This window comes from Podarcis pityusensis (genome assembly GCF_964106645.2).
Source record: "Podarcis pityusensis genome assembly, chromosome: 2".
NCBI lineage: Eukaryota > Metazoa > Chordata > Lepidosauria > Squamata > Lacertidae > Podarcis > Podarcis pityusensis.
The window spans coordinates 98588910-98614395 of NC_138029.1; the positions used below are offsets into that span (position 1 = coordinate 98588910).

At 44.1% G+C, this 25486-nt stretch overlaps 1 protein-coding gene across 3 annotated transcripts in view; it reads right to left on the minus strand.

Moving 5' to 3' along the window:
* MITF (melanocyte inducing transcription factor) overlaps window positions 1-21601 on the minus strand; it is a 139298-nt gene extending 117697 nt beyond the window's left edge. For 2 of the 3 annotated variants that reach the window (XM_080995793.1, XM_080995792.1), the window contains exon 1: window positions 21324-21600. In XM_080995793.1, coding sequence (XP_080851919.1) covers window positions 21324-21427 — 104 coding nt within the window. In that variant the 5' untranslated portion in view covers window positions 21428-21600. Of the gene's footprint in view, window positions 1-21323 lie in introns of all 3 variants that reach the window. The other variant, XM_080995794.1, reaches the window with a different exon arrangement.
* Window positions 21602-25486: the final 3885 nt, after the last annotated feature.

Here is a 25486-nt window from a genome sequence, read left to right on the forward strand (position 1 = left end):
AACACTGACTATAGCGTTAACCCATGACTAATGTATTGATATGAAGGACTGGGTCAAGAGAAGACATATAACCTTGGGGGCAGCAACAGGTCAATGGCCACTGCATGATCACACCTTGAAGGGGGCCCCTGCAGTTCCATTTTCATTTATTTTTATTCTTTCCATGCTGCCTAAAACTGAATAATAATTACAAAACAAGCCATCAGGATCCTTATAGTGAAAGGATATGGAGTTTAAGAGCTGACACACAAACTTGCCTAAAGCCTTATGAGCTCCTCACTTGCTTGGATTTATAGCATGAGATGGAAGTATGAAAACATTCTTTATGAAAACTTGGCTCCCCATTTACAAAAGGAGTCTTCAGTGTACGTCTCATAAGGAAAAAAAGACTTAATATGCAATACAAAAAGCCAAAGGCTACACTTACGTTATTGTCAGGTCATTTCAGCAGTGCTACAGAAATGCTGCTGTGGCTTATGCACAACACACACACACACACACACACACACACACACTTGCTATTGAGAACCATTAAAACAGACAAGTTAGTGCTCGCTCAAAGAGCTCGAGTACTTTCATTAACACCTCTGCATTATGATGCACACTTCAGCCAGAAAGCTAATGTCATGAATAATAATAATTGTAAAGGCACTGGAGCAGCGATCGCAGAAGCATGTATTTGTTCTTCTGAGCATACCCTGCTAACACTGAGAGTCTGTCATTGAGATGCGCCTGCTGGGCAGGGAATAGAACAGAATAGAATTCCAAATGCATTCCATTGCACTGGCTGAACATAATGTTACCCTGGCGCTGCAGATTTCTCCTGGTGTTGGGTACCGTTGATGGAACAGTAACACAACACCAATAGTGCACAGAAAGGAGCAAAAATAAGGAGAGCTGAAGGAGTGCCGGGAAGAGCAGCGACACTTAGGTTTGGGCTCAGAAGTCAGTTCCACCACATACAATGCAGTAATGCCATGCTTAAGCAAAAACACTGCCATTTTTATTCCATCAGTGGAGACACCTACAGACGACTTCTCCGTTCCCAATGAACATGCACCTCCAGTTCAGGAGCCAACGGCAACACCACTAGCATATAAACCCCAACCATATAAACCATTAGCATATAAACCCCAAGAAGGGAGCACAGTTTACTTGATAAGGTGTGCAACATGGGACCGCATCACTTTTCCCTCATGTCTATGGAAACATGGGCATCACTTTGCCCTTGTGTCTACAGAATAGATAGGGACGGTGATTGGGAACTTCAAGAAAGGGAGTATGTTGCACAGGCAAGAAAAGAAGGACAGCTGAATAACAACACTTATCTTCCTCCAGAACTGCCAACAGAGGTCCTGCTTACGGCCTTTCCACAAGCATCTGGTTGGTTATGGTGGGAACATGAAGCTGGACTAGATGAGTCTTTGGTTATATTGTCATACATCTATTTTGCCTTTGGTTAAACTTCTCTTCTCCAAGCAAAATATATTGATAGAAGCATTCTTTGTGAGGACTTGGTTGCATGGTCTCCCACACAAGGGGCACAGGGTTTACATATACACTGTACAGAAGACAAGGTCCTCAACCTTACCATTGATTCCATCACTCCAGGAGAAAGCTATGGGAACAGAGCCACAGTTGTTGGTGAATCCAAAGCATCTCACTTCAGTGAACTGCTAGCAAAACATTTATGGTGTGCTCTTTTTCTGCATAAGGTGCAGAGTACGTAAAGCAGACAGAGTTCCAAAGCTATCAACAACAGGCTGGATAGGCAAGTATTGTCTTAATGACTGCATTATCTTCCCTGTATTTCATAAACTGTGCCCAAGAAGCAAGCTAAGTGATATGCTTGCAGAGAAAGGAAACACACTGCTGCTCCTAACTGGACCTGGGATAAACTTCCTTGCCCATTTTGCAAATAGCATGCACCAGACACTGGATATGAAGTAAGAACTGTTTAGCTTTTCCCAACACCATACGAAATCAGGAGAACAGACACCTTGAGTTAAACCAGGTGATTCAATAACCATCTGCCTCCTACCTTCTATTGCCAAAGAAACAGAAACCCAGCCACACCAAGTTTCAAAACCGGAAACTGAAAAGGTTTGATTCTCAAAAGTTACTCACAGAATTCCAATGAAGCCTTATTTCCTCTGGTCCACGGGGTGTGGAACTACATTTCTAAGGAGTGTATACAGATACCTAGGACAGGGTTATCTCCTCAAGATCCAGTTCCCTGGGCTAGGTCATGGCAGGTGCAGGCTACAACCTTCTTTGCTTGCATAAAAAGGAGCCATCCCTGGCATCTCCACTTAAGCAGGATCTCAGGTTTCAACCCCTGCCCTGCGACTTGGTCAGCATCTACCAGGCTGGGCTAAAAGGACCATTGATCTGACAGTAGAAAAAACAATTATATAGGAAGCCAAGTGCTCTACAATTTTTGGATGTGTGTCATTTTTTAAAAAAAAGGAAATAGTGCAAGTCTAATTTGGAAATTAGAATGGGAAAACTTGGAAAGGTTTAAGAATGGGGTGACAGGTAGCAAGGCTATCACCCAATATAACACCTGGAGGAGTAGGTATGGGTGCTCTGTCACAATATTTCAGCATCACACAACAGATAGACCTGTTCAGGTCTCCTTGATCTTCAGTTTCTCCACTGTCACCCTAGACAATCTGTTTTTGTTTAGCAACTCCTGTGTTTAAAACTTGCCCCCAGTTTCACAGTAGCCTAAAGGCTCCCCATTCCTCTTCTACAGCCAGATTATTATTTTCTGCACACACCCCCACCTAAATACTTTTCTGTATTTAATTTCTGTATGCAAAAAGCAAGTAATATGATTATTCCCCAAATGTAGAGCCTGTTAAGCCTGCAAGTTGCTTCTACTGCTCCAGAAAACAGACCAACCTTTGGGCTTATACTCCCTTTCATAGATTTGGAAATTAAATATGATGACAGAACAAAACATGGCCTGTTAGCCAAAAAGCAGGGTGGGGTGAGGCAGGAAATGTCCAAATGGTTCCTCTCATTCCATAGAAAACAGTATGCGAACATGTAGCAGAGGATGGAATTTTTTTTAAAAAAAAAAAGAAAAATCAAAGTGCAAGCGCTGAGCCCACCATATTTTTGTTCTCACAGGGACAGCAAAAAAGCCATTTGGCAATAGCCTTCAGAACACCATACCAGGCGCTGAACCACTCAAAGCAAACACCAAACAAAAGTTGCATATAGCAACTATGAAACCCAAAGACTTTTAAAGACCATTAGATATTGCATTATTCAGATCAGTTTGCAGCTGCTGGCATATCATAGAATCACAGAATTGTAGACTTGGAAGGAACCATCAGGGTCATCTAGTCCAACCCCCTGCAATGCAGGAATCTTTTGCCCAGACCCACGACCCTGAGATTAAGAGCCTCATGCTCTACCGACTAAGCTAACCCAACTTTCCCTTTCCCAATCAGTCAAGCTCAGAGGTAGATTTTACAACCATCCACCAACACAAGAATCCTACCTCACGGAAAGAGTCCACTGATGGGGGGGAAAAACACCCCAAACCAGTTTTCCTTTCTACAGTCTAGTTTTTATTGTAAAGGTACAGCATTGTGATTGGTTCTGAACTGGATTTAAAGTGATTGACCCAAATCTATCTTCAGAAGGCCTCCACAGAACCACACCAAATATCCATACACACCACTTCGAGCAGGCTTCCACAACCTCAACCCTCCAGATGTTTTGAGACTACAATTCCCATCATCCCTGACCACTGGTCCTGCTAGCTAAGGATCATGGGAATTGTAGGCCAAAGACATCTGGAGGGTCGAGGTTGAGGAAGCCTGACTTTTTACATATTATACAGTTTACATATGCATTTAAATAATTTAATAAATCAAAATTTAATGGCTCTATGAGACACAGTACATTCATACATCTCTTAATAGTGCTACACTTAAGATATGCCCCAAATAGTATTAGATTTTGTTTTGTTTGAAACCAGAAGTTGTGCTGAAAACCTCTCGTTAACTTTCCTCCTTTGTGCTTTCTCTACTACACCAAGGCTAGGAAATCTGTGACCCTCCAGATGTTACTGGACTACAACTCCCATAATTCCTAACCATTGCTCATGCCAGCTGACGCAGATGTGAGTGGGAGTCCAGCAACATTACTATTATTACTATTACTGTTAATTAAATTGGTATACTGCTCTTCATCCAAAGATCACAGGGCGATTCACAACATAAAAATACATAATACGTAATAAAACAAAAACAAACAAATAATCCCCTTCCCACAAACACATCTAAAAGGCCATGCAACTAGCCAAAGGTCTGGTTAAAGAGAAACATTTTCGCCTGGTACCTAAAGATATGTAATGAAGGCGCCAGACGAGCTGCCTTCTGAAGAGCATTCCACAAACAGGGAGCCACTGCAGAAAAGGGCCCTTTCTCATGTTGCCATCCTCTGGACCTCTTGTAAAGGAGGCACAAGAAGAAGGGCCTCAGGTGATGATCTCAGGGGGCAGGTAGGTTCATATGAGGAGAAGTCTGGAGAGTTACAGGGTCTCCATCCATGCTAGGTTTACACCATATTAAAGTCAGCAGGCATTATACATATTTGAGATAAACATAACCCACTGAAATATACCGCCATAATAAAATGCAGGGGCTGTTAAAAACAAAAGGCATGCTATAGCCATATATTTCTACCCAGACTGGCTATAATATGTGGTATTAGACTGGAACAGCGTAGCTCAGTAGCATTATAATACCCTGGAAACAATTAGAGACACCTCAGGCCTTCCCCTTTTCCTCTCCGTTGAAATTCTTGTTGAACAAAGCATACATCCTGTAATCAGATAAAAGTACTGTATCTTGGTTCACAGGTAACATATGGAGGAGGATTTATATAAATCAGATTTCCGTTTGGTGCCAAGACAATTCAAGAGACTCTTTCCATTTAAATGTGTCCAGACGGGACTACAATAAATACAGTACAGTGACAAGTTGAGAGGTTACATACCTTCAAAAACAACGAAGACAACTATAAAACAGAAAGCTCGCGCGATACATTCACAAAAACCGGAGCTCACCTTCACAACTGAATTGACTGGTGGAAGATTTCAAGTTGTCAGTCGTGCCTTCCCCGCCCAATCCTTCCATGCTCTCCCGATCTACCTTACTAGCAGGTGTCTGAGATGGGAGCTTCCCATCTCAGGCTCCTGGCTGCAGGGCATGTTACTAATTCTCCCCAATCACAGCAGGAAGAGGATGAGGTGTCAGCAAGTGATGAGGCAATGTTCTGCTAGCATTTGATTCACTGCTACGCTCATTAGAGACAGAAAAATTCAAGGAAGATAAAACTAAGTTCTATTTATCTTCTTTGAATTTTTCTAAGCTCATTTTAAAGCAATCAGCAGATGCAAGTCATGACAGCTACATACTCTCTCTCTTGGTTCAAGGGACAATTTCCCTCTGAATACAAGATGCTGAGAAACATGAAAGGGCCACTGCCATTGTGCTCAGGTTTAGCTGGTGGGCTTCTCAGAAGCATCTGGTTCACCACTGTGGAGAGCAATCACTTATTTTTGTAACTATGGTTCAGCAACTGAACCATAGTTACAAAAATAAGTGATGCCTGCAGGAAGACGCCAAGGCCTCCCTGCTTTTGATCCCCAGCAACTGGCTTTCAGAGGTAAACTGTGGCATTTTCCACGCTATGGGAAATCATGATAAGGTGAACCATTTGAAGCTCTGTCCATCATGCAGCCATTAAAGGCACAGGGCTTCTGCCACAAAGAGAAAATTTTGAACCCAATTGCAAACTCAGTAGTCTGCTATCTCTGGTACATGCAGGATCCTAGCAAGTTATTTGGCACCTCCACATTTTCTTCTTGAACAAGTGTGGCTGGGAGAAACAGAAACCACTTGCCAGCACTCTGTATGGAGAGCTAGGTCCTAGCTACAAGAGCAATGAAACTTTTGATGTTGACTCTGATCCAGAAATGCATTACACTATAGAGCAGATTCATATTGCAAACTCCACTAACTCTACCTGCAACAGGTGAAGCAACTTAAGCAACAGATTATGAAGTTTACATTTCAGAGGTTATCATAACTTCCACAACAACCGAGGAAGCCAAGGGGAAGTCATTACCAAGTTTAAATGCAATCCTACAAGGTGACTCATGCTTGTCAAAGCCATGTGCTCACGATGACACTTCACACATTAATTACACAGCTATTTTTAACCTCCCAAACTGTGTGGGCCCCATAGCATCCTCCCTACATCCCTTTTCCACCACTTTTGGAAGGCCAGTGGAAACAACCTAACTCTGTCTGTAGGAGTGTTCTTGCTATTGAAGGGAATCAAGTCATTTCTCATTTGATTATTTACTCACCAAAGGCAGAGACACACTTTTCACCAGCTATGCTTTCTTGCTTGCTCCACAAGGAGAGATGAGTCAGTCTACTAGAGGGACTTTATATATATATAGGAGGAATGTCTTATCCACACCCATTATCAGGCAATTTACATTTGTATTTTTAGCTTTTGGACCTAATCCTGCTTGTACTTTAGCCCATTTAGAGATGAACTCACAATGTGGATCAGCTCTGTGCAGCAAGATATTAAGTTTCTTAGAGTTTACAGATTTTATTTTTATTTATTCATTTCATTTTTATGCCACTTTATATTGTAAATAAAAACTCTCAGTTCACAACACATCAAAACATTGAATAAAACCATCCAAAATAAAACACTGCTGAAGAAAGTCAAAGAAAACGTATATAATCAAAGCAACATAGCTAACAAGAAACTAATATTTATCAAAATAAAGCATTACAAAGGAGGTCTAATAATAAGTGAGGGCCTTTTCAGACCTTGCACCCCATTTCCAGGAGTCTACCTATCACTCGTTCATTTTCAGCACCAGAGACTTTTTAAAATGATACCCGAAATTTGGTCTTATTCCATGGTGGAAGGTATTCTGCTTTTTTGCATAATTCAGTCTTTTTATTCTGCTGCTTACCAGTTTAGGTTTTATTGTGCTAATCGTTAGTATTAATTGAACGTATCGTTAACAAAGCTGAAGCTTGGCTGATTGGGCGGCATATACATTTTTTGAGCAATAAATAAACTAAAAGAGTAAGAGAAATTAAAAATACATTTGCTGGTTTCAATAATTATTAACAACAGGCAATGACCCCGGAGCTCTGTGTTCCAGGCACAGCTGGACGATCCGATTCAGACACACACACAAAAGAACAATATAATCACTTCCCCATACAAGTTGCACAGACCTCACTGCATATAGCTTTAAAACAAAACGAATCAACGCTGAATGTTAATTTAAAACAGAGGCAAAGCAATCAACAATGCACTTAAACTGGAGAACAGTAGGGAAAAATACACAGGGGATCCATGTTTAGATCAGAGAAATTAAACGTCCCCTCTTTGGCTGAGAGTTGCAGTTTCGGGGGGGAGGGTTGAGGGGAGAGATCCTTTATATTTAGTGGGGTTAACATGTTCTCCAAACCTTAAACGATTGTTAGTGTTAACTATGGTTTCCTGAGACAACCCTAGCCCTCTTCAGGGATTTAACATAGACATGTGAAGACTGAAGAATCATGGAATTGCTGTAAAGGGATATGGATGTGTGTGCTCCACCTGCGATGTATCTATGCAGGTTTACCAGCTGCACTCCCAACCTTTTTGCAAACTTAGCACGAAAGCCTGAAGAGGGTTTGATAACACCTTTGCCGGAATGTGTTCACAAGCCGCCTCCTCACAGGGTTGTCGTGGGGATTACATGAGGAGGGGCGGAAACCATGTAGGCCAACCTTGAGCTCCTTGGAGAAAAAGGTGGAATAGAAATGCAAATAACAAAATAAACCGTGTAGAAGTATAGCTCCCAATGAAGATCCAAATGCACAACTAGGTGGGCAAATGTACTTAAAGGCTGCCTTCAGCCCTCTGCGACAAATATACAAAAGTGGGGTGCAGGATAAAGTAAGCATGCATGGGAATACAGTGGTACCTCTGGTTACGAACTTAATTCATTCTGGAGGTCTGTTCTTAACCTGGAACCATTCTTAACCTGAGGTACCACTTTAGCTAATGGGGCCTCCCGCTGCCGCCGTGCGATTTCTGTTCTCATCCTGAGGTAAAGTTCTTAACCCGAGGTACTACTTCCAGGTTAGCAGAGTCTGTAACCCAAAGTGTTTGTAACCCGAGGTGTTGGTAACCTGAGGTACCACTGTATTGGGGGTGGAACCAACATACATGCCCCCAACTCTCTGTATGCTTTTGCCCTTACAGTTCAATGCCAAACGCCCGAGAAGCTAAGGTAGCCTCAACAAACCATCATTTGTAGGCATGTCCCTATCCCTCTTCACACTTCCACCGTCATATGTCCAGGGCGAATGCCTCCTCCTTTATAAAACTATGGCTTCTTTTTCATCTTATTTTTTTATTTAACAAATTGTCAAAACCTCTTAAGTGGCTGAAGTTGGCTTCTTGTAACAAACCAAAGCTATGATTAAGAGGGGTTTACCCACCCATGTTTGGACATTGAGACCAGCTGCACCTAATCAAAGATGGAAGGGGAAAGCTGCTAAACTCCTCCTTGCGGCTGCACAGGAGGAAGGGAGGGAGATAAAGCACTAGGCTCATTCTTGTAACACTGAGGAATGTTCAGCATTGAATCTGAGCAAGCCACAGTAAATCTAGCAACCCGACCCACTCTGTACAGAGCTCCCCTTCTAAATGACACGACCTATCTCCTCCATCCAGCTCTTTTTCTGAGAAGAAGGGGTGTGCACACCATTTGGGTTTTGAAATCTGGATATGCTTACATCTGCCTTTTGTTCAGCTGCTTTATGCTCTACGCTCTATATTTATCGTCTGAGGTTTCTTTATCTAGTTCTTATGATGATTCAGTGTGGCCGTAAACAAAGCCTAATAGCCTGAGGAAGCCAGATTTATAGCTGTCTTGCCTCACTGAGGTGGCAGAAAAGAGCTGTGAACCAGTGAATCAGGGTTTTCTCGAGTCTCATTAAAGCTTCCTATAAGTTTCGTGCGCCAGTATCAAACTTCCCCAAAGAGCCCCCCCCCCCCCATAATCCACTTCCAGTTTCAATCACTGTTAACAGCAAGGCAGCAACAATCGGACAACTTGACAAAATCTGAAGACCTTCTGTCTGCACTACGCCTTGAACCAACCAGGTATTCTGCTTTCCCTCCCACCTCCCTCGCCATCATACACTCTGAACAGGGTTTTATTTTAATTGTCTTTTTTCAGTTTATTACAGAACAACTTTAAGTTATTTAAGCACACTCCCCATTTCCATACCATCTTTCTACTGAATTCCCTGGTCACTTTACCAAAAGAACAGAGCTAACAAAATATTCACATTTATTATTGTTATTGCTATTAGATTTATACCCCACCCATCTGGCTGGGTTTCCCCAGCCACTCTGGGTGGTTCCCAGCACATATAAAGGCATAATAAAAGGCCAAACATAAAAAACCTTCCCAGTAAAAGAAGAGAAGAGGGGCTCCTGCAGACATAATCTTATCAAGAGTTCCCTTCTATGCTATGGGGCAATTGGACCTTCATAGTGGCGGCACCGAACCTTGGAACGCCCATCCCATTACATATCAGAAAGGTGCTGCTTCTGTGGTCCTTTCTGGCAATTATTATTAAAGACCATCCTTTTTCAACAAGAATTTCAGCTGCTTGTTTCAGTAATATATATATATATCCCAGCCTAGACCTGTTTTAAACTTGGCACTGTTTTGCTGTTTTGCATGTGTTTTTGCTGGCTATATATATTTTATTTTATTTTTTGTTACATATTGCTTCAAGAAGTCTCATGGGAAGCAATTCACCATCAGAAATAAATAATGAGCTAAAAGCCACAAAGCTCTGTACCCAACAAAGTTGTCCTGTTAGCATAAGAATTTACCCCCACACCCCACACCTCTCTGTGCCCCCCAATCTGTTCTGGGGATTCCCCTAAAATTCTGGAGAAGGTTTGGGGAAGAGGAAGTCCTGTTGTGCAGACAGACGTGCTGGCATGAACAGGACAACTTCATTGGATATAGCCCAGACACACAAAAGTAGGGTTAAAATTCTTGAATTTTATCCTATGCATGCGCATATATATATACAGTGGTACCTCTGGTTATGAACTTAATTCGTTCTGGAGGTCCGTTCTTAACCTGAGGTACCACTTTAGCTAATGGGACCTCTCACTGCCGCCGCCACACAATTTCTGTTCTCATCCTGAAGCAAAGTTCTTAACCCAAGGTACCCGAAGTGTTTGTAAGCTGAGGTGTTTGTAACCTGAGGTACCACTCTGTGTATATGTATATGTATATGTGTGTGTGTGTGTGTGTGTGTGCGCGCGCATAAACCATCACAAGGCTGTACCCAAAGAGAGCATGTGCACTGAATGCAATTCCCTTATGATCAACATTTAAATGAAGCAATCACCACAACAAGCACTTATGTTGACTCATGCCGGAAGTGGTAATTGACATGTGGAATTAGTCAAGCTCTCCATGCTTGATGGGCAGGTTGAGAGAGAGAGAAGAGCAACTGGAAATGCAGGGAGATGTGAAGAAAACCTAGCAAAGTTTCTGGATTAGAAATAACCACAACAACTATAAACTATGCCAGAGGCCCAAAGGAAAGAAATGGTTTTAAAGTGAGTGGATGCTTAAGAAACTGAAAAGGGGATATTAGACAGAAGCAGATACTCTTAAGGGTAGCAGGCACTGTTAGGAAGCAATAACTGAACTATGTTGATTAGGGACAATTGAACATTAAACAGTTGCGTTCCTTGGGGCATTCAGCAACATGAATGAAACTATTACTAACTCCCACACCTTTTTCCCTAACAAGAATCTGCTGCCCAGACTAAAGAGGTAGGTGGCACTGGTACAGGGCCATCCCTGTGAATCACCACTGGTAGAAAACCACTACTGTCTTCTGCACACTGTAATACATCTACAGTATTTAGAATAATATAGAGAAGGAAGCCACACTTGGGATATGTGCTAGTTCCTTACCCACCTTGTGTGGCTCTGCTCTTTATAGGAGGATTTCACCATTGTATTCTTCTAATGGATGATTTTGCAAATGTTATTTACCCTCAAATATTCCTTGCTGGTTCCTGAACATTTCCTGCCGTCGCTGCTAGATTCTGCAGCGCTGCTGCGATAGGCAGAATGGAGCATGGCCCTCGCCCAGGTGCCACCCACCCTGTCGCAAGCATGCTCACTCAGCCCACGAACCCACCGCTTGGCAGGCCAAGAGGAAGAAGAATGTGCATGGGCAGGATGGCGCATGGGTGTGCGGCTGCTAATCCTCTCCTCCCCAAACGCATGCTCCCCATGAGTGGGTGAATGGCTCCACCCACTGCTGTCTCCAACCTTTCCCACTGCCATGCAACCTAAATCGCCACATGACTCTTGGGCTTAAGAAGGCCACCCATCCCCTTCCTGCAATATACACATCCACACACAAAAGCCATGATTCTGTAAAAGCCCCTGGAGAGAGGCACACAAAAAATACTTCTGCTTAGAGCTGGGAGACGCAGTACTGCAGCCAGCTCACAGGCACATGAGTGATCTACTCTGTAACATCAGGGTGGAGGGAGGGCTATCGAGAAAGACTCAATATTTCTAATCACCGATCTTGTGATTCTTCAAGCCAGGGAGGAGGAAGCACAAGCTTCTTTGAGTTCCCCCTCCTTCAGTGCATGGGCTAGCTGGTTGCAGCAACTTCTGCCTCAGTTCTTTGGATCACGTCATCTTGTCCTGCAGCCCTCGCTCTGAGCAATGAGAAGTTCCAGGGACAGAGCTTCCTTTGGAAGGAGAGGGAGAGGGTGTTGGGACCCGGTCGCCCTGCCTGCTGCTAAAAGTGTGTGAAAGGGTGGAGAATGGGAAACCACCACAACAGAAATCAGGGTCTCCCCAATGTGGGCCTCTCCATACATGCTTTTCCCACTGTGCACTCATGATTATTTGTGCTCACAACGGGCAGCTATGCTTCCAATATTGCTTGTGCTTGCAAAAGGTTTGAGGGCAGACACGCTGCTTCATTTCCAATCAGTGCACGTCCTTCCTGCTGAAATCCTGTAACCTTTTATACCACTCATGTTCTTGTTTACAACTCTTGTTGTACTATAGTGCAAGAGTGGCTCCTCCAGACATCAATAATGTAGTAACATCAGCAAAGCATGACAGAACCACTGTTGTCCAGCAGGGGGAAGACCTTCTCATTCCAACAGGTTTTTGGGAACTGACTGCTTTTAATGAAAGGACTGTGATGCTTTTATTGTAATCATTGGTATGTTTTTAATAGATATTTTATATTTATATGTAGTTTTATTTCTATTAACATTTAATTGTTGTTTAATGATTGCAGGGAGGTTTTTTCCTATTAATATTTTATCTGCAGGCTGCCTTGAGTCCGTCAGGGGAAAAGGTGGGGAATGATGATGATGATGATGATAAAGAATGTGTGGACTGTCCATTATAAATATACAGTACTACTAATGCACTATTACTGTGTCAATAAGCATGCTGCAGAATGTATCTGCCAAAAAAAACGCCAGACTAGACAGGCCCTGTGATTTGATGCCTCCTGCATTTCTGCATTCTAGTCTCATCACCCAACATTACTTGCTACTCATTCATCAGGGTTTATTTGAGAAGCCGTGTACAGTGGTACCTCGGGTTAAGTACTTAATTCGTTCCGAAGGTCTGTTCTTAACCTGAAACTGTTCTTAACCTGAAGCACCACTTTAGCTAATGGGGCCTCCTGCTGCCGCTGCACCACCGGAGCATGATTTCTGTTCTCATCCTGAAGCAAAGTTCTTAACCCGAGGTACTATTTCTGGGTTAGCGGAGTCTGTAACCTGAAGTGTATGTAACCCGAGGTACCACTGTATTCCTGTTTCCCACTTGCAGAGCATTAAAAGTTCTCAGGAGAAGAACATTTTCAATCCCTGAATTCAGAATGAAAGCAGCAGCAGAGGAAATGTGATGGCAACATTATTCTTTGTAACTGCAACATGTATCTAGAGAAATTCATTTTCCTAGACACCATGAAGCTCTGGAGTGCTCACTTTAGGCATCATTTTACTACCACTGAAGATATAGGCCACTTGTTATTGTTGTTGTTGTTGTTGTTGTTTAGTCGTGTCCGACTAGGCACTCCTGTCTTTCACTGCCTCCTGCAGTTTGGTCAAACTCATGTTCACAGCTTTGAGAACACTGTCCAACCATCTCATCCTCTGTCATCCCCTTCTCCTTGTGCCCTCCATCTTTCCCAACATCAGTGTCTTTTCCAGGGAGTCTTCTCTTCTCATGAGGTGGCCAAAGTATTGGAGCCACTACTTCTGTTTAATGTAACTAATACAGAAAGTTTCTTATTAATCACCCTTCTGCCCAACTACTGCATTCATAAAGAGTTCATTATAACAACGTTAAATGGTAACAAGGGATTTTTTTTGGGGGGGGGACCTCAGCTTTTGCTTCTGTTCCTTTACGAAGACACATTTTGTTACACTGTAGCTCTGTTCCTCAATATAAAGCACATGTGACCTGTTCTAAATAAAGGATATTTTCCACTTCTTGCACAACTGGAACAGATATAAACAGTAGCCTGGACAAACTGAAGTGCAAAACTACTCAAGAGGAAGAGACTCCAGCAAGGCCGCTTTAACAAATAATAATCATAGTATACATATATATATTTGGTTGGGGGGGGAGAAATCACATTCGATCAAATTATTGATTATATTAATATCATTTAACAAATGCAAGTCCATGAAATCTAATCACACATTACAATTAATGTGTGCATAGTAAAGCAATTTAGACTAGCCTGGTTAAGTTTCAGAGCCCGTAATTGTTGAAAGATCGCACTTAGACATCTTTGGGACTTTTCTATTGCTAACTTTAATCAGAACTTCACAGAACAACTTCTACTTCTGCTGTTACTTTTAAGGACAGAACTTTTCATTAGTGATCTTAAACTATTATTGCATACCACCCCAATCTCCACAGCAATGAGAGATTGCAGGGACTTCCAGGGGCATCTACCCAGGGTCTTTGTTTCCTTTTGGAAAAGAGGTACAGCAGAGACAGTGGTATCTTTATGATATATGGCTTATTTACACATACATACAACCTGCGCCTATGACAGAGGGGTTCCCAGCCTTAAACTCCAAGAGGGTCTTGCCTCCTCCCTTGGATTCAAACAGACATCAACCATCATGCCCTGCCAGCTGCTTGGTGTCTCTGTCACATCACACCTTCTCCATTTCTCTAACCTTTAGCTTCATCTGTGAGTGAAGGGGCCTCACCCCTTTGATGCTTTGTGTTCTTCTTAATGCCGCATTCCCAAGTTATCACATCACACGGGAAGCCAGCCTGGCTTAACACATGCTGATTCCAGAGGGTTACCACTGTCTAGCACACAGCTTAATACTCACAGGTCTGGCCTAATACACATGAGTCTAATACAAGTTTTGCTATTTCCCAGTTTTAACACCCAAAGTATCAATTAAATTCTGACATTTGTTTGATCCGGTGATCACAGTGGTCTATCACCCACGAATTCCTAACACTATGAATATTAGATTTTGCAGAAGATAATGAATGAAGAAGTAGACTCCAGAATGGATAGAACAAGACACTTTATCAAGGTCTTTCTGGAAGGGGTAGAACTGCTTTATATTAAGGATACTTCAAGATTCAAACAACCAGATATGAAAGATGGTACTTCACCTTCTCATAAATCACATTCTCAAACAGATTGTTTTTAATTTCTGAAAAACTGATAGGCAATGTTTTAGAATTCAACATTGAGCCAATTGTATGTGCTGATCAGAGCTTCATATCAGTGTTACATGAATCTGCTTCTGGGCACACAAAAACATATTCACAATGGAAATAAGAATTATATTGTACTACAAGACTTACATTTTACAAAGGACTGAAGAAAAATAAAAAACATTTAGTTAGAAAGAATAAAAATGGTAGATGCTCAACAATAGTTTTCTGGAACTCTGGTGAAGCCCTTACAATTTGTGTCACAGAGAGGGAGGGAGAGAGAGTTTAGTATTGATAAATGAGTTAAATATATTAAGATGTAATCCTCTTCTGTGTTACACTGGCTGAGGGACTTTAGATTTTTGCAGAAGCCCTGCAACACTTTGCACTATCAATAGATGAGTATGCCCATGCTGAAGACAGCAATAATATATCATGCTGAAAGCAGTAGAAAGCTGTAATTCTGGCTACTGGGGAACAGGGGAGTAAAGAGTATGATAAAAACAAACTAATTAAATTGACCTATAAAGCCTTATATAGCTCAGGACCAGCATGGTCATTGCTTTTCATCCTCTGAGGCCCTGGTCTTTCTTCGTGTGGCTTCACCAAGGGAGATGTATATGCTGGAGACACAAGAATGGTCCTTTTCTGCGGTGGCTTCCTGTTTGTTGAATGCTCTCCCCATGGAAGCATGCCTGGCTAAAATGGCCCACCACTAAGCCCCTTTAGCCATTGGCTATGCTTCAGTTTATGTCATGGGGTGTTTACAAGCACTCCAATCCACAGAATAAAGCCATCAATAAACAACAGTTCATAGATGAACAGCACAGCTTCTGAAAGGTGAAAGGAAAGATAGGTTTTGATGGCAGGCGTGCGTCACAGGCAAAACTCTAGCAAGAAAAAACCTTGAACAACAACAAAAATTCCTCATTGTTAAATGTTACTGACACTGAATATGCAGGTTTCAACCCCTGAACATGGCTGTACGAGTGGGCAGTTGAAAATCAACTGATGCTCTCATACTTAAACAAAGCACACGTGTCAGTGGCTGCATCCCTGAAACTATTAGCTATTTGATTCTGCCGACCTGTGCAAGGGCAGAACCCCTGACCATTGGCCATGTTGGCTGGGGCTGATGTGAGTTGGAGACCAGCAAGCTTTAGATGGCTGCAGATTCTCCATTCTTGTTCTACAGTGAGAACAGCTCAGATAAAGAGCAACCCACCCTTAGTTCTGATAACATGGAACTTTAAAGTCTCCTGCAATGCATCACTAGAATCCTAAGAAAATTAAGAGAGGCATGCTGGAGAAAAGTTTCAACAAGCCCAGGTCCCTGTCTCTTGCAGTGGCAAACCAGATTCTTATGGGAAGCAACAATGTGCTGTTTTGATGTTGTTTGCAGCACTGATTTTGTCCTGGTGTGTTTTATTATTTTGAAGTAAACTGCTTTGAACACCAAGAAAAGCTTCACAGAAATTTGTTGATTAATAACAATATATCAATGTTTTCATAATAATTTCCAATGCAGTTGAGATTTTGGGGGAAAGGGGTGGGTGAAAAGTACAGCTCTGACAAGTTTCCCACAGTGAGCCTACTTAACAACTGCCAAATTAAGTCAGTCAGCATTTATATTGATTCAAGTCTGCAATATTTTCCATTTATACAGCATCATCAGTGTGTGTGGCTCTTTTCAGAATGTTAAGAGAGCAGATTGCTGTCTCAAAGAGTTTCGTGTAACCCAGGTACCCAATTTTTAATTGAAAACGTACTCCCAGAAACAGCAATACTTCAAAAGAGTTAGTAATTACAAAAACAACATAGCGACTTGGCTTGCTTTCAGATCAGATTTAGAGACTGCTGACAACAAAAAAAGATCCATATTTATCATTATTATTAATTTCTACAGCACTTTTTTTAAATAAACAAAGTGCTTTGCTGTTCTCATCTTATTCATTACTTGGATATGTCATACTGAAATCACATTTCTCTTGTTGGCTTTTGGGCAGTGATAGGCACTTCCAGATGACGAACTGTGTCTCTCTAAATATTGGACTACAACTCCCATCATCCCTGACCAATGGCCATGCTGGCTGGTGGTGATGGGCAGTACAGTCCCAAGGACATGGCCACAGATTCTCTATCTCTGCTTTAGGAAGTTACGGGCTTTAGAGGGAAGTTTCACAAACTAACAAGCTTAAGCTCTTATCACAGTTCCCCAACATTAGCATGCGATTGTAGGCCCCCAGTCTATGTCCTAGATGAAATTCATCATCAGCCCTCCTTTCCTCATTGTCCCCCCCCCACACACACACCTCAACCCCCAGACCACACACTCAAAGGAAAAACCACCAGCATGAGAATCGCTCTCCTTCAAAAGAAGACCAAGGATACTGCAGGAGTATTACAAAGTATTTTAGTTTTTCTTTGCGTTTGAAGAAAAAGCATTCCCGATCTTCTTCTTTTTTACACAGTATGTAACACTATAGCACACCTTGGTTACAAAGGACCTAATATTTTGCACATAGTTTAGTGATATGTGGGGAATTATCCAAGATCATCCAACAGGAAGCCATGGAAAACAAGCGCAGCACGAACACAACAGATCTATCTACAGCTTTTAATTCAGGAAGAAATTGAAAGTGGCATGCTTGCCAAGAAGAAAACACTGCAAAGTAGAATCTTGAAACATTCAACAAGGGCCCCCCTCCTTTCATAGTGCTCTTAGAACATGAAACACATGCATCGTAGAGAAGGTAGTAAATTTCATTTATTTCAATACTTTGTTTTAATAATGTATTTAGGGGGGCGATGTAGTTTTGAAAATGATTTTACAAGAAACCAGGGAATGGGAGGAGGGAAGTCAAAATCAGTATGTATGTATGTATTGTTTTATGTAGAATTATTGTTGTTAAACTGAAAAATAAAATGTATTTATTGAATTTATTTTTTGAATTCATATACTGCCCTATAGCCACAGGTCTCAGGGTGGTTCACAGAATAATAATAATAAATGTATTTAAATTTCAGCAAATAAATCACAATTACAAAAACAGGTTCCACCTTTCTTCAAGGAATGTTGCCCAGCAGTAGACCACATTCTGCACACACACACAAAAAGTCCTCAACTCAATCCATAGCATCTCCAGGTAAGGCTGGAAAATATTCTTGTCCAGAATCACAAAGAGCTGTGCCAGTAAGGGTAGGCCAGGGATAGCTACCAAGAGGGCATTCAGGTGTTGACTCACATCATCCCAACCATTGGCCATAGGCGCTGCACATGCTAGGGTTGCTGGGAATTGTAGTCCATGCCTGGCTTAGTGCCATGGAGCAGTTGGCTTCTCCTGGCCTGCATATTCAAAATCCGCACAGAAGGCCTATCCAAGATAACCCCACGTTGGTTAGGCTGCAAGTCCACAAAGGCGTTCCTGTCCCAGATCCCTCTAGGCACAATAGCTGCAGGAGACTGGTCTGGAGGAAACTGCTTTCACTTTCAAAGTAATGCCCTGGGGCTTAACGCTACCCTTCCAACCCACACTGACATTGCCAGGTGTAAAACGCAGAGGGAGGGGAGATCACAAAACAGCCAAACTCGAAAGCCCTAGATAGGCCTGATCCGTGCATATAGCACCAAACAGATTGAAATTCCCAATGCGAATCGGGCTCAAAAGGGTGGGGAAAGGAGAGGTGGTGACTCATCGGAAAGAGAGGTTGCATATAGGGGTGCCCAAGCTTTTTTCAAAGAGGACCAGATTTCATGAAGTGAACATGCGTGACGGCCGGCCAAAGTTGTGACCTTTTTTAAGGATTGAAGTTGCTGAGCTTTTTTTAGGATTCTACCCCAGGACGTATACTGCCACAGGGGCCAGACTAAATCGACCAGATTAGGCCCCCAAAACAGACTTTGGACATGCCTGACGTCGAATTATAGAATTGTAGAGTTGGAAGGGACCACGAGGGTCATCTAGTCCAACCCCCTGCAATGCAGGAATATTTTGCCCAACATGGGGCTCAAACTACCAACTAGGCATGCCTTCCTTGAATGCTTTGCCTGGCTAGAATGTGCCTTTTAAGTACGATAATACCTATTGCTTGCCTGGATACAACGTGTGTGTATAGAAACCTGTGGCTTTTGTGTAACAGTACAGAGATAGAAGTCTCACCACTTCTGTACCCGCCACTGGGATGTACCCTGTACCCATGATTGCACAGGAGGGAATGCAGCCCTTGAGCTGGAAAAGTTTGCCCCCTCCCCAGTAACATAGCTTGGCCTGGCCTTCCTCTAATACCCCCAGGCACAGTACAGAATGTGGCCATGCCATACAAAGTTGCTCCTCTCCATCATGCCAAACGAAACAGTTCCACAAACATCCCTCCATTCACATCAGAGTAACAGGAATAGGAGCATCAACTGCAGAAAATCTAAATATGCACCAGATATAAGGTCTATTATATTTATTGTGGACCTGCACAAAAAGAGAAGCTGACCAACCAGCCCCTTTTTATTTCCGCTTTGCAGCAATTCTAAGAGAGTTTTAAAACTCTTGACTTTATATTTACTTGCGCTTAAATCTACCTATAATGCACGTGCATGTGCTTCTAGTTTTCAATCTGTCGTGAGTTAGCAACATTTACACGGAGCACAAATGTAATAGTCGGTGAAATGTATACTTTGAAAGAGAGTGAAGAGTACTATTTAGTTTCATGGCTCTAGCTCATTATCATCATACAATACAATCTGGCCCATCCATCTGAAACATTCCAGAACTTTGCCTTACCCCCCCCCCTAAAAAAACCCAAAAACCACGGTGTTTATTTACATGGCCACTCCTGGATGGAAAGCTCACAATTCAACAATATAGAAAATTATTGCAATTCAAAAATCTGCCCGAAACAGCCAGTCCGGGACATTCACTACAATGAAAAGGGATGGGGGTGGGGGAAGATGAGCCGTTCCTTCTCCGCTCTGCTTTGCTTCATACCCATTTAACTATTAGTGGAAGTCTGTAACTCCTAGTCAAGGCCAGATAATGCCTCTGGTGAGAATGTCTAACAATACCCTTTACATAATACCAGCCACAGGGCTTGGCCCCTCCTCCCTCGCCCAAACAGTAACACACACTAAACAAAACTGCTATTATGGCAGGAACCACTCGCTAAATGGCTGCCTTTATATAGCTTCAATCTGTAAAAAGATGTTTCATTTCAATGTATTTAGCAAAAAAAAAAAAAAAAAAAACTTTTACAAACAGCCTGATTCTGCAGCACAGAAGTAAACAGCAGGCACATAGTTGCTGGGTATATATTTCTTCTGTAACATTCCCCTCTTTTCTCCTCCTCCTCTTCTCTCCCCCCCCCCCCCACTCTCCAAAAGAGACACCAACAAATAGCCCCAACGCGGGAGGGGGGGGCGAGCAGGCGTGCTCACGAGCTGCTGACACCCTCGGTCTGTTTTGCCACGCACGCTTCTCGCACCTAAGTGAAATGTGCGCCGACGCCGACGCCTTGGCACCCTGCAGAGCCGTGCCAGCCCACACACATTACTTACACACACACACACACCCCTTTGCAAAGAAAAGAAAACCCAAAGGGGAGGTGGGGGAGCCTATGCAAGCTGCTCTGAGGTGTCGGAGCAAAAGAAGTGGAGCCAGAGGCGGAGAGGGATACTCTCCACAGGCGCTGCCAGGGAGGAAGGGGGCGGAGGGCAAACGACGACCTGTCATTTCCCCCACCCGCCAAGTGAGCGAAGCATGCGTGTGCGTTGTTGTTGTTATCGTCCTGCGGTGAAGTTTCTCCTTCTTTCTCCCCGGAGGCAGAAGAGGAGAAGGGGGTCGTAGGGAAGGGGACTCCCGGACACCGGGCAACGGCTCGGGTTTGCAAACAACAACAACAGCAACAACAACAACAACAACACACCCCGACTTCGGTCAAGGGGTTTGAATGACAGCTGGGACAGGAGGTCCTGCGCAGAAGGCGAGGCGCCTCGACCCAGAGAAGAGAGAGGAGATTATTTGACGGGGTGGGGAGAGTGGTATGGGGAGACACGGCGTTGTAAGGGGAGGGGGCGTCGGAAAGATGGGGAAAAGGCAGAAGGGGGGTGCAAGTAAGAGGAAAGTTGGAAGGAAGGGGGAATTTGCAGAGAGAAAGAGAAAGAAAAAGAAGGGGCTGAGGGCAGTAAAAAAAAAGGCGCCCGGTTGCTGTAGCACTCTCCCACCCGCAATTCCTTCAGAAAGGTTGGAGATGGGCTGCGGATCTGCACCCGCGTCCTCGAGTTCACACAAGCAGGGCCAGGTCGCCCTTCCAGATTTAGTCCAGAGTGGCGCAGGGAGGGGGTGGGGAGAAGAGGCTGGACGGTCCTGCTCTGGCAAGAAGGGCAAAGGAAGATAACTATACACTGTATACGGTTGGAGGTAAAGGGTGGGGGTGGCGACGGACGGAGGATCGCGCCCCGGACCGCAGCCCCCCCCCCCCCGCTCACCTGTTCTTCAGCGGCTGGCTCTTCAGCTCATAGTAGGTCTTGGGCTCCTCGTGGAACTCCTCGCCGACCTCGAAGTCCGGCACGATCCCCGACTCCGCCTGCATGTCTCCGGCAAGGCGAGGGAGCGAGGGAAGGACGGAGAGGCGAGGGAGGCGAGCCGCGCCCGCCCCAAGCAGCGCAGCCCTGCGCCCTGTCTGTGCGCCCCGCGGCTCGCAGAAGCGGCAGCAGCTCTCCAGCCCCGACACTCCCGGCTTGGATGGACTCGGCTGGGCTCTGCTCTGCTCTGCCCACGGCACAGCTCCGCGCACACCTTCCTCCCGGCGCCGCCTGGGATTTGTAGTTCTTCGCGGGGGCGCTGCCTACCAAGCCCGACCGCCCGCTGCACTACGACTCCCATAAGGCCGAGCGGCTGTGACGCAAGGCCCGGGGGGCGGGGCGCGGAGAGGCACCGGCGCGCGCCCTGTCAATGTCAGCAGAAAGCCGCTCGCCAAGGGTACAGCGGCGGCGGCGGCGGCGGCAGCAGCGCCCCGCTTCGGACGCGGGAGGCGCCGGGGCTCAGGCCCGCCGGGGAATCGTGCCTTGTTCCCACGAACAAGGCTGGCAGCGGCGGCGGTCGTCGTTCGCAGGGCCCGAGGTGCTTGCACTCTGCACGTGCTCAGACGTGCCCTCGCCTTCACTACATGCTACGGGCTGCTGGTCCATGTTCACACACCGGCAAGGCCAAGGCGCTCTGAGCATACCCTGAGACCTCCGGGTATATAAATTCAGTAAATAATTTGAATTATGCTTTTGAATTATGGTGCTGTAGGAGACTCTTGAGAGTCCCATGGACTGCAAGAAGATCAAACCTCTCCATTCTTAAGGAAATCAGCCCTGAGTGCTCACTGGAAGGACAGATCGTGAAGCTGAGGCTCCAATACTTTGGCCACCTCATGAGAAGAGAAGACTCCCTGGAAAAGACCCTGATGTTGGGAAAGATGGAGGGCACAAGGAGAAGGGGACGACAGAGGACGAGATGGTTGGACAGTGTTCTCGAAGCTACCAGCATGAGTTTGACCAAACTGCGGGAGGCAGTGGAAGGCAGGAGTGCCTGGCATGCTCTGGTCCATGGGGTCACGAAGAGTCGGACACGACTAAACGACTAAACAACAACAACAACAAAATAATAAGAAGAATAATGCTCAGAGGCACCTTCGCTTCTGTGAGGTGTGCCAGGAGTCATGCTCAAAAAGCCTGTCTGGAAACACTTCTGGTTGCATGGCAGCGTTCCCACATGGCGATGTCAACACTTGCTCTGCGCTTTGATCGCCACTCTCTGCCGCGTAGTCCACACTGAAAGTTGGTTGCTCAGCAAAGGGCGCGTGGTAAAGCCCTGGTTCATTCGCATTTAGACCTGCCATTGGGTGGGGGTGGGAAAGCTCTCCATCCTGAAACCTTTTGGGTATTATTTTGTCGCAAGCAAATCCATGATCACACTGAATAATGCTTGCTTCATGAGCTCAACGGGGCTTCTGTCCTCTGGCCAGATGCATTTCCCAGCAAGTTGGCCAGCCTAGGAATAGAAAGGCTATTCAGTGCTCGAGCACGGAGTCCAATGCAAACTTGTAACCACCTCCCCAACCATGCTACAAAAAGGCCTGTTTTTAAATACTGTACTTTGCTGTCATTTAGTTCCACGTCTAGCATGTTAGCCTGAATTTTTCAACCTCATGGTAATGGGTTTGCAGTCCAGGCCAAGCCTGCCTGTAAATTCTAGTCCTGCAAAGTGTCCTCTTCCCCCTCTGCCCCACCTTTTGGGACTATCTAGTTCCAGCAGTGTGAACTCAGGCTAAAGGCTGCAGGTGATTTTTTCCTGAAAAGATCTGGCATAGCTTGATGCTAAATCCTGCTTGCTGAAAATAGATCAGTGTGTCGACATATTTAAAAGATCACAAGCTCACTCCTTCTTTTTACTTCAGATTAATCCAGAATAATCATCACGAACTATTTAACAATCAAACAAGGATCAGAATGCTCCTATTCCTGCATAAACAAAACCACCCTTTTAACCCTTCTTTGGGTAAATATGAATGACCACACAACACAGTAACTTACTACAATTTGCACTTCACCTCTTGCTCAACAAACCACTTGTTCAGATCCTCCTGGCAAGGGAAAATTTAGCACACTTCCACTTCTACAGATCTCTGACCATGTGTGGAAATAGGGTAAAATTATCCATATCACTACACGGTGTTTATATGCACATCATTATAGGATAAGTTTTCTCTCAATAAGTAGGATTCTATATTGATCCTTCTAAGCACCCTGGAATGTGATCCAAAAAATGCACCTGCTCTGACTGTTAAACGATTTGTAGTGCATATTCTAGAAACTGGCAGTTACTCCCTCTAATTTCTGATACCCAGAGGTGATTGCCATTGCTTATGCAGCCAAAATGGCACCATCCACCCAAAACAAGGAGGACTGGGGAAGCCTCAAGGTTTGCAGAAGTACAACAGGACATTAGTGGGGGGGGGGGAGCCCTAAGAGAGAAAACCATTCAGTCAAATATTGATTCCTCTTCCAAATCCTTGCTCCCAAAACAGCTTTTGAAAACCCTTTCCCACCTCATACAAGCAGTCCCTACCACCCAGCTCAGTGTACATGTGTCCTTGCAGGGACAAAGGTTCCAGTTTAACATATTTTAACATTACACTGGAGGTTTGGAGGCAGAGATTGGTCATGGATGCTTTAGCTGAGATTCCTGCATTTGCAGGGGGTTAAACTGGATGACCTTCAGGGTCCCTTCCGACTCTACAATTCTATTATCCCACCACCTGCATGTCCAGTTACAAAAGGACCCCAGATATCAGGGCTGGGAAGGACATCTACCAAGGACCCTGGAGAGCTGCTGCCAGTCAGAACAGATGATACCAGGCAAGCTGATCCTACAGAGAGTAGCACAGAGTAGCTAAATGGGGTCACAGGCATCCAACACACATATGAATTGAGTAAAGGGACAGAATAAGTAGATGGCAGGAAGTGGTTTCCTCTTTTATGAAGCAGACTCCTGGAGAGGTGTGTGTGTTACAGAGTCAGGCAGGTCATGATTCAATGGAGGAGGAACAACTTCTTTTCAATTCTCAATTACATTTTTTTCAAATTCATACATTAACCATTATACCCATACATTGACTTCCCTTCCCTCTTCCATGGTTCATTTTAATTATCTATTACTACTGCAAATTCTAATTACTCCATATTTTTTAAATTTCCCTTTCTCATCGTATCTCTGGTTAATTTACACTGCTGAATTTACATTGCTAACATTTTGACCTGTTTACAATGATGCTTCAGATATTCTACAAACATTTTCAAGGAGCAGCTTATTTTGGGAAGAGTTAGTGTCCATCCCTCGCTTTCTTTTAACGCCCCTGGTTTTCTTCAAGGGACAACTTCTTTAGTGATGTGGCCGTGTCTCTCCGAAGTGACTAATCTTATTTTGAATTCAAAGTAGATGATGTAATATATCCTGCACTGGGATAATTTATATTTGGATATGACATGTGCAAATGTTTGATTTTACACAGAGTTTCCTTATCGGGCATGTGTGGTCTGGTGAGTAGGGTGGGAGCAGAGTTCTGGCTCTAAAAATGCTGCGTGGTTTGGGGCCAGTCACATCAGTGCTGCCTCAATTCCTCCTTCCCCCTCCCTGCCCCCTGTAAAATGGGAAAAGCTAACAACTTGCTCTGCACCACTATTGTGTTCTTCACTATTATAAAGAGTGTAATAGGCATATAAAAGACAGATGCCAGTATTCCTACTCACTTCTGTTGTGCCCAGAAACAAAATCTAGGGTGCAGCTACGCATGCAGATAGTAGCAGATTTCAGTTGCAATTGCTGGGGACGCAGGAAATCTCCTAGGAAATACAGAACATAACAGGTTAAACCATGTTTGTGGTGGTGTCCCCAACTATTTACATCTATGTAAATAGTTGCCATCGAAAGAATAAGAGGATATTTGATGGTATTGCTGCAAAACCTGGGGTGTATGGGGTGTTAGGGTAGGGGTAGTACCTCTGGTTGGGGGGACACATCATGATCCTTCTGGGGTAGCTTGTCCACATTTGCCACCCCCCTTGCATTCAGCTCTCACCTGTGCTTCTGAGAAGCTGCCAGT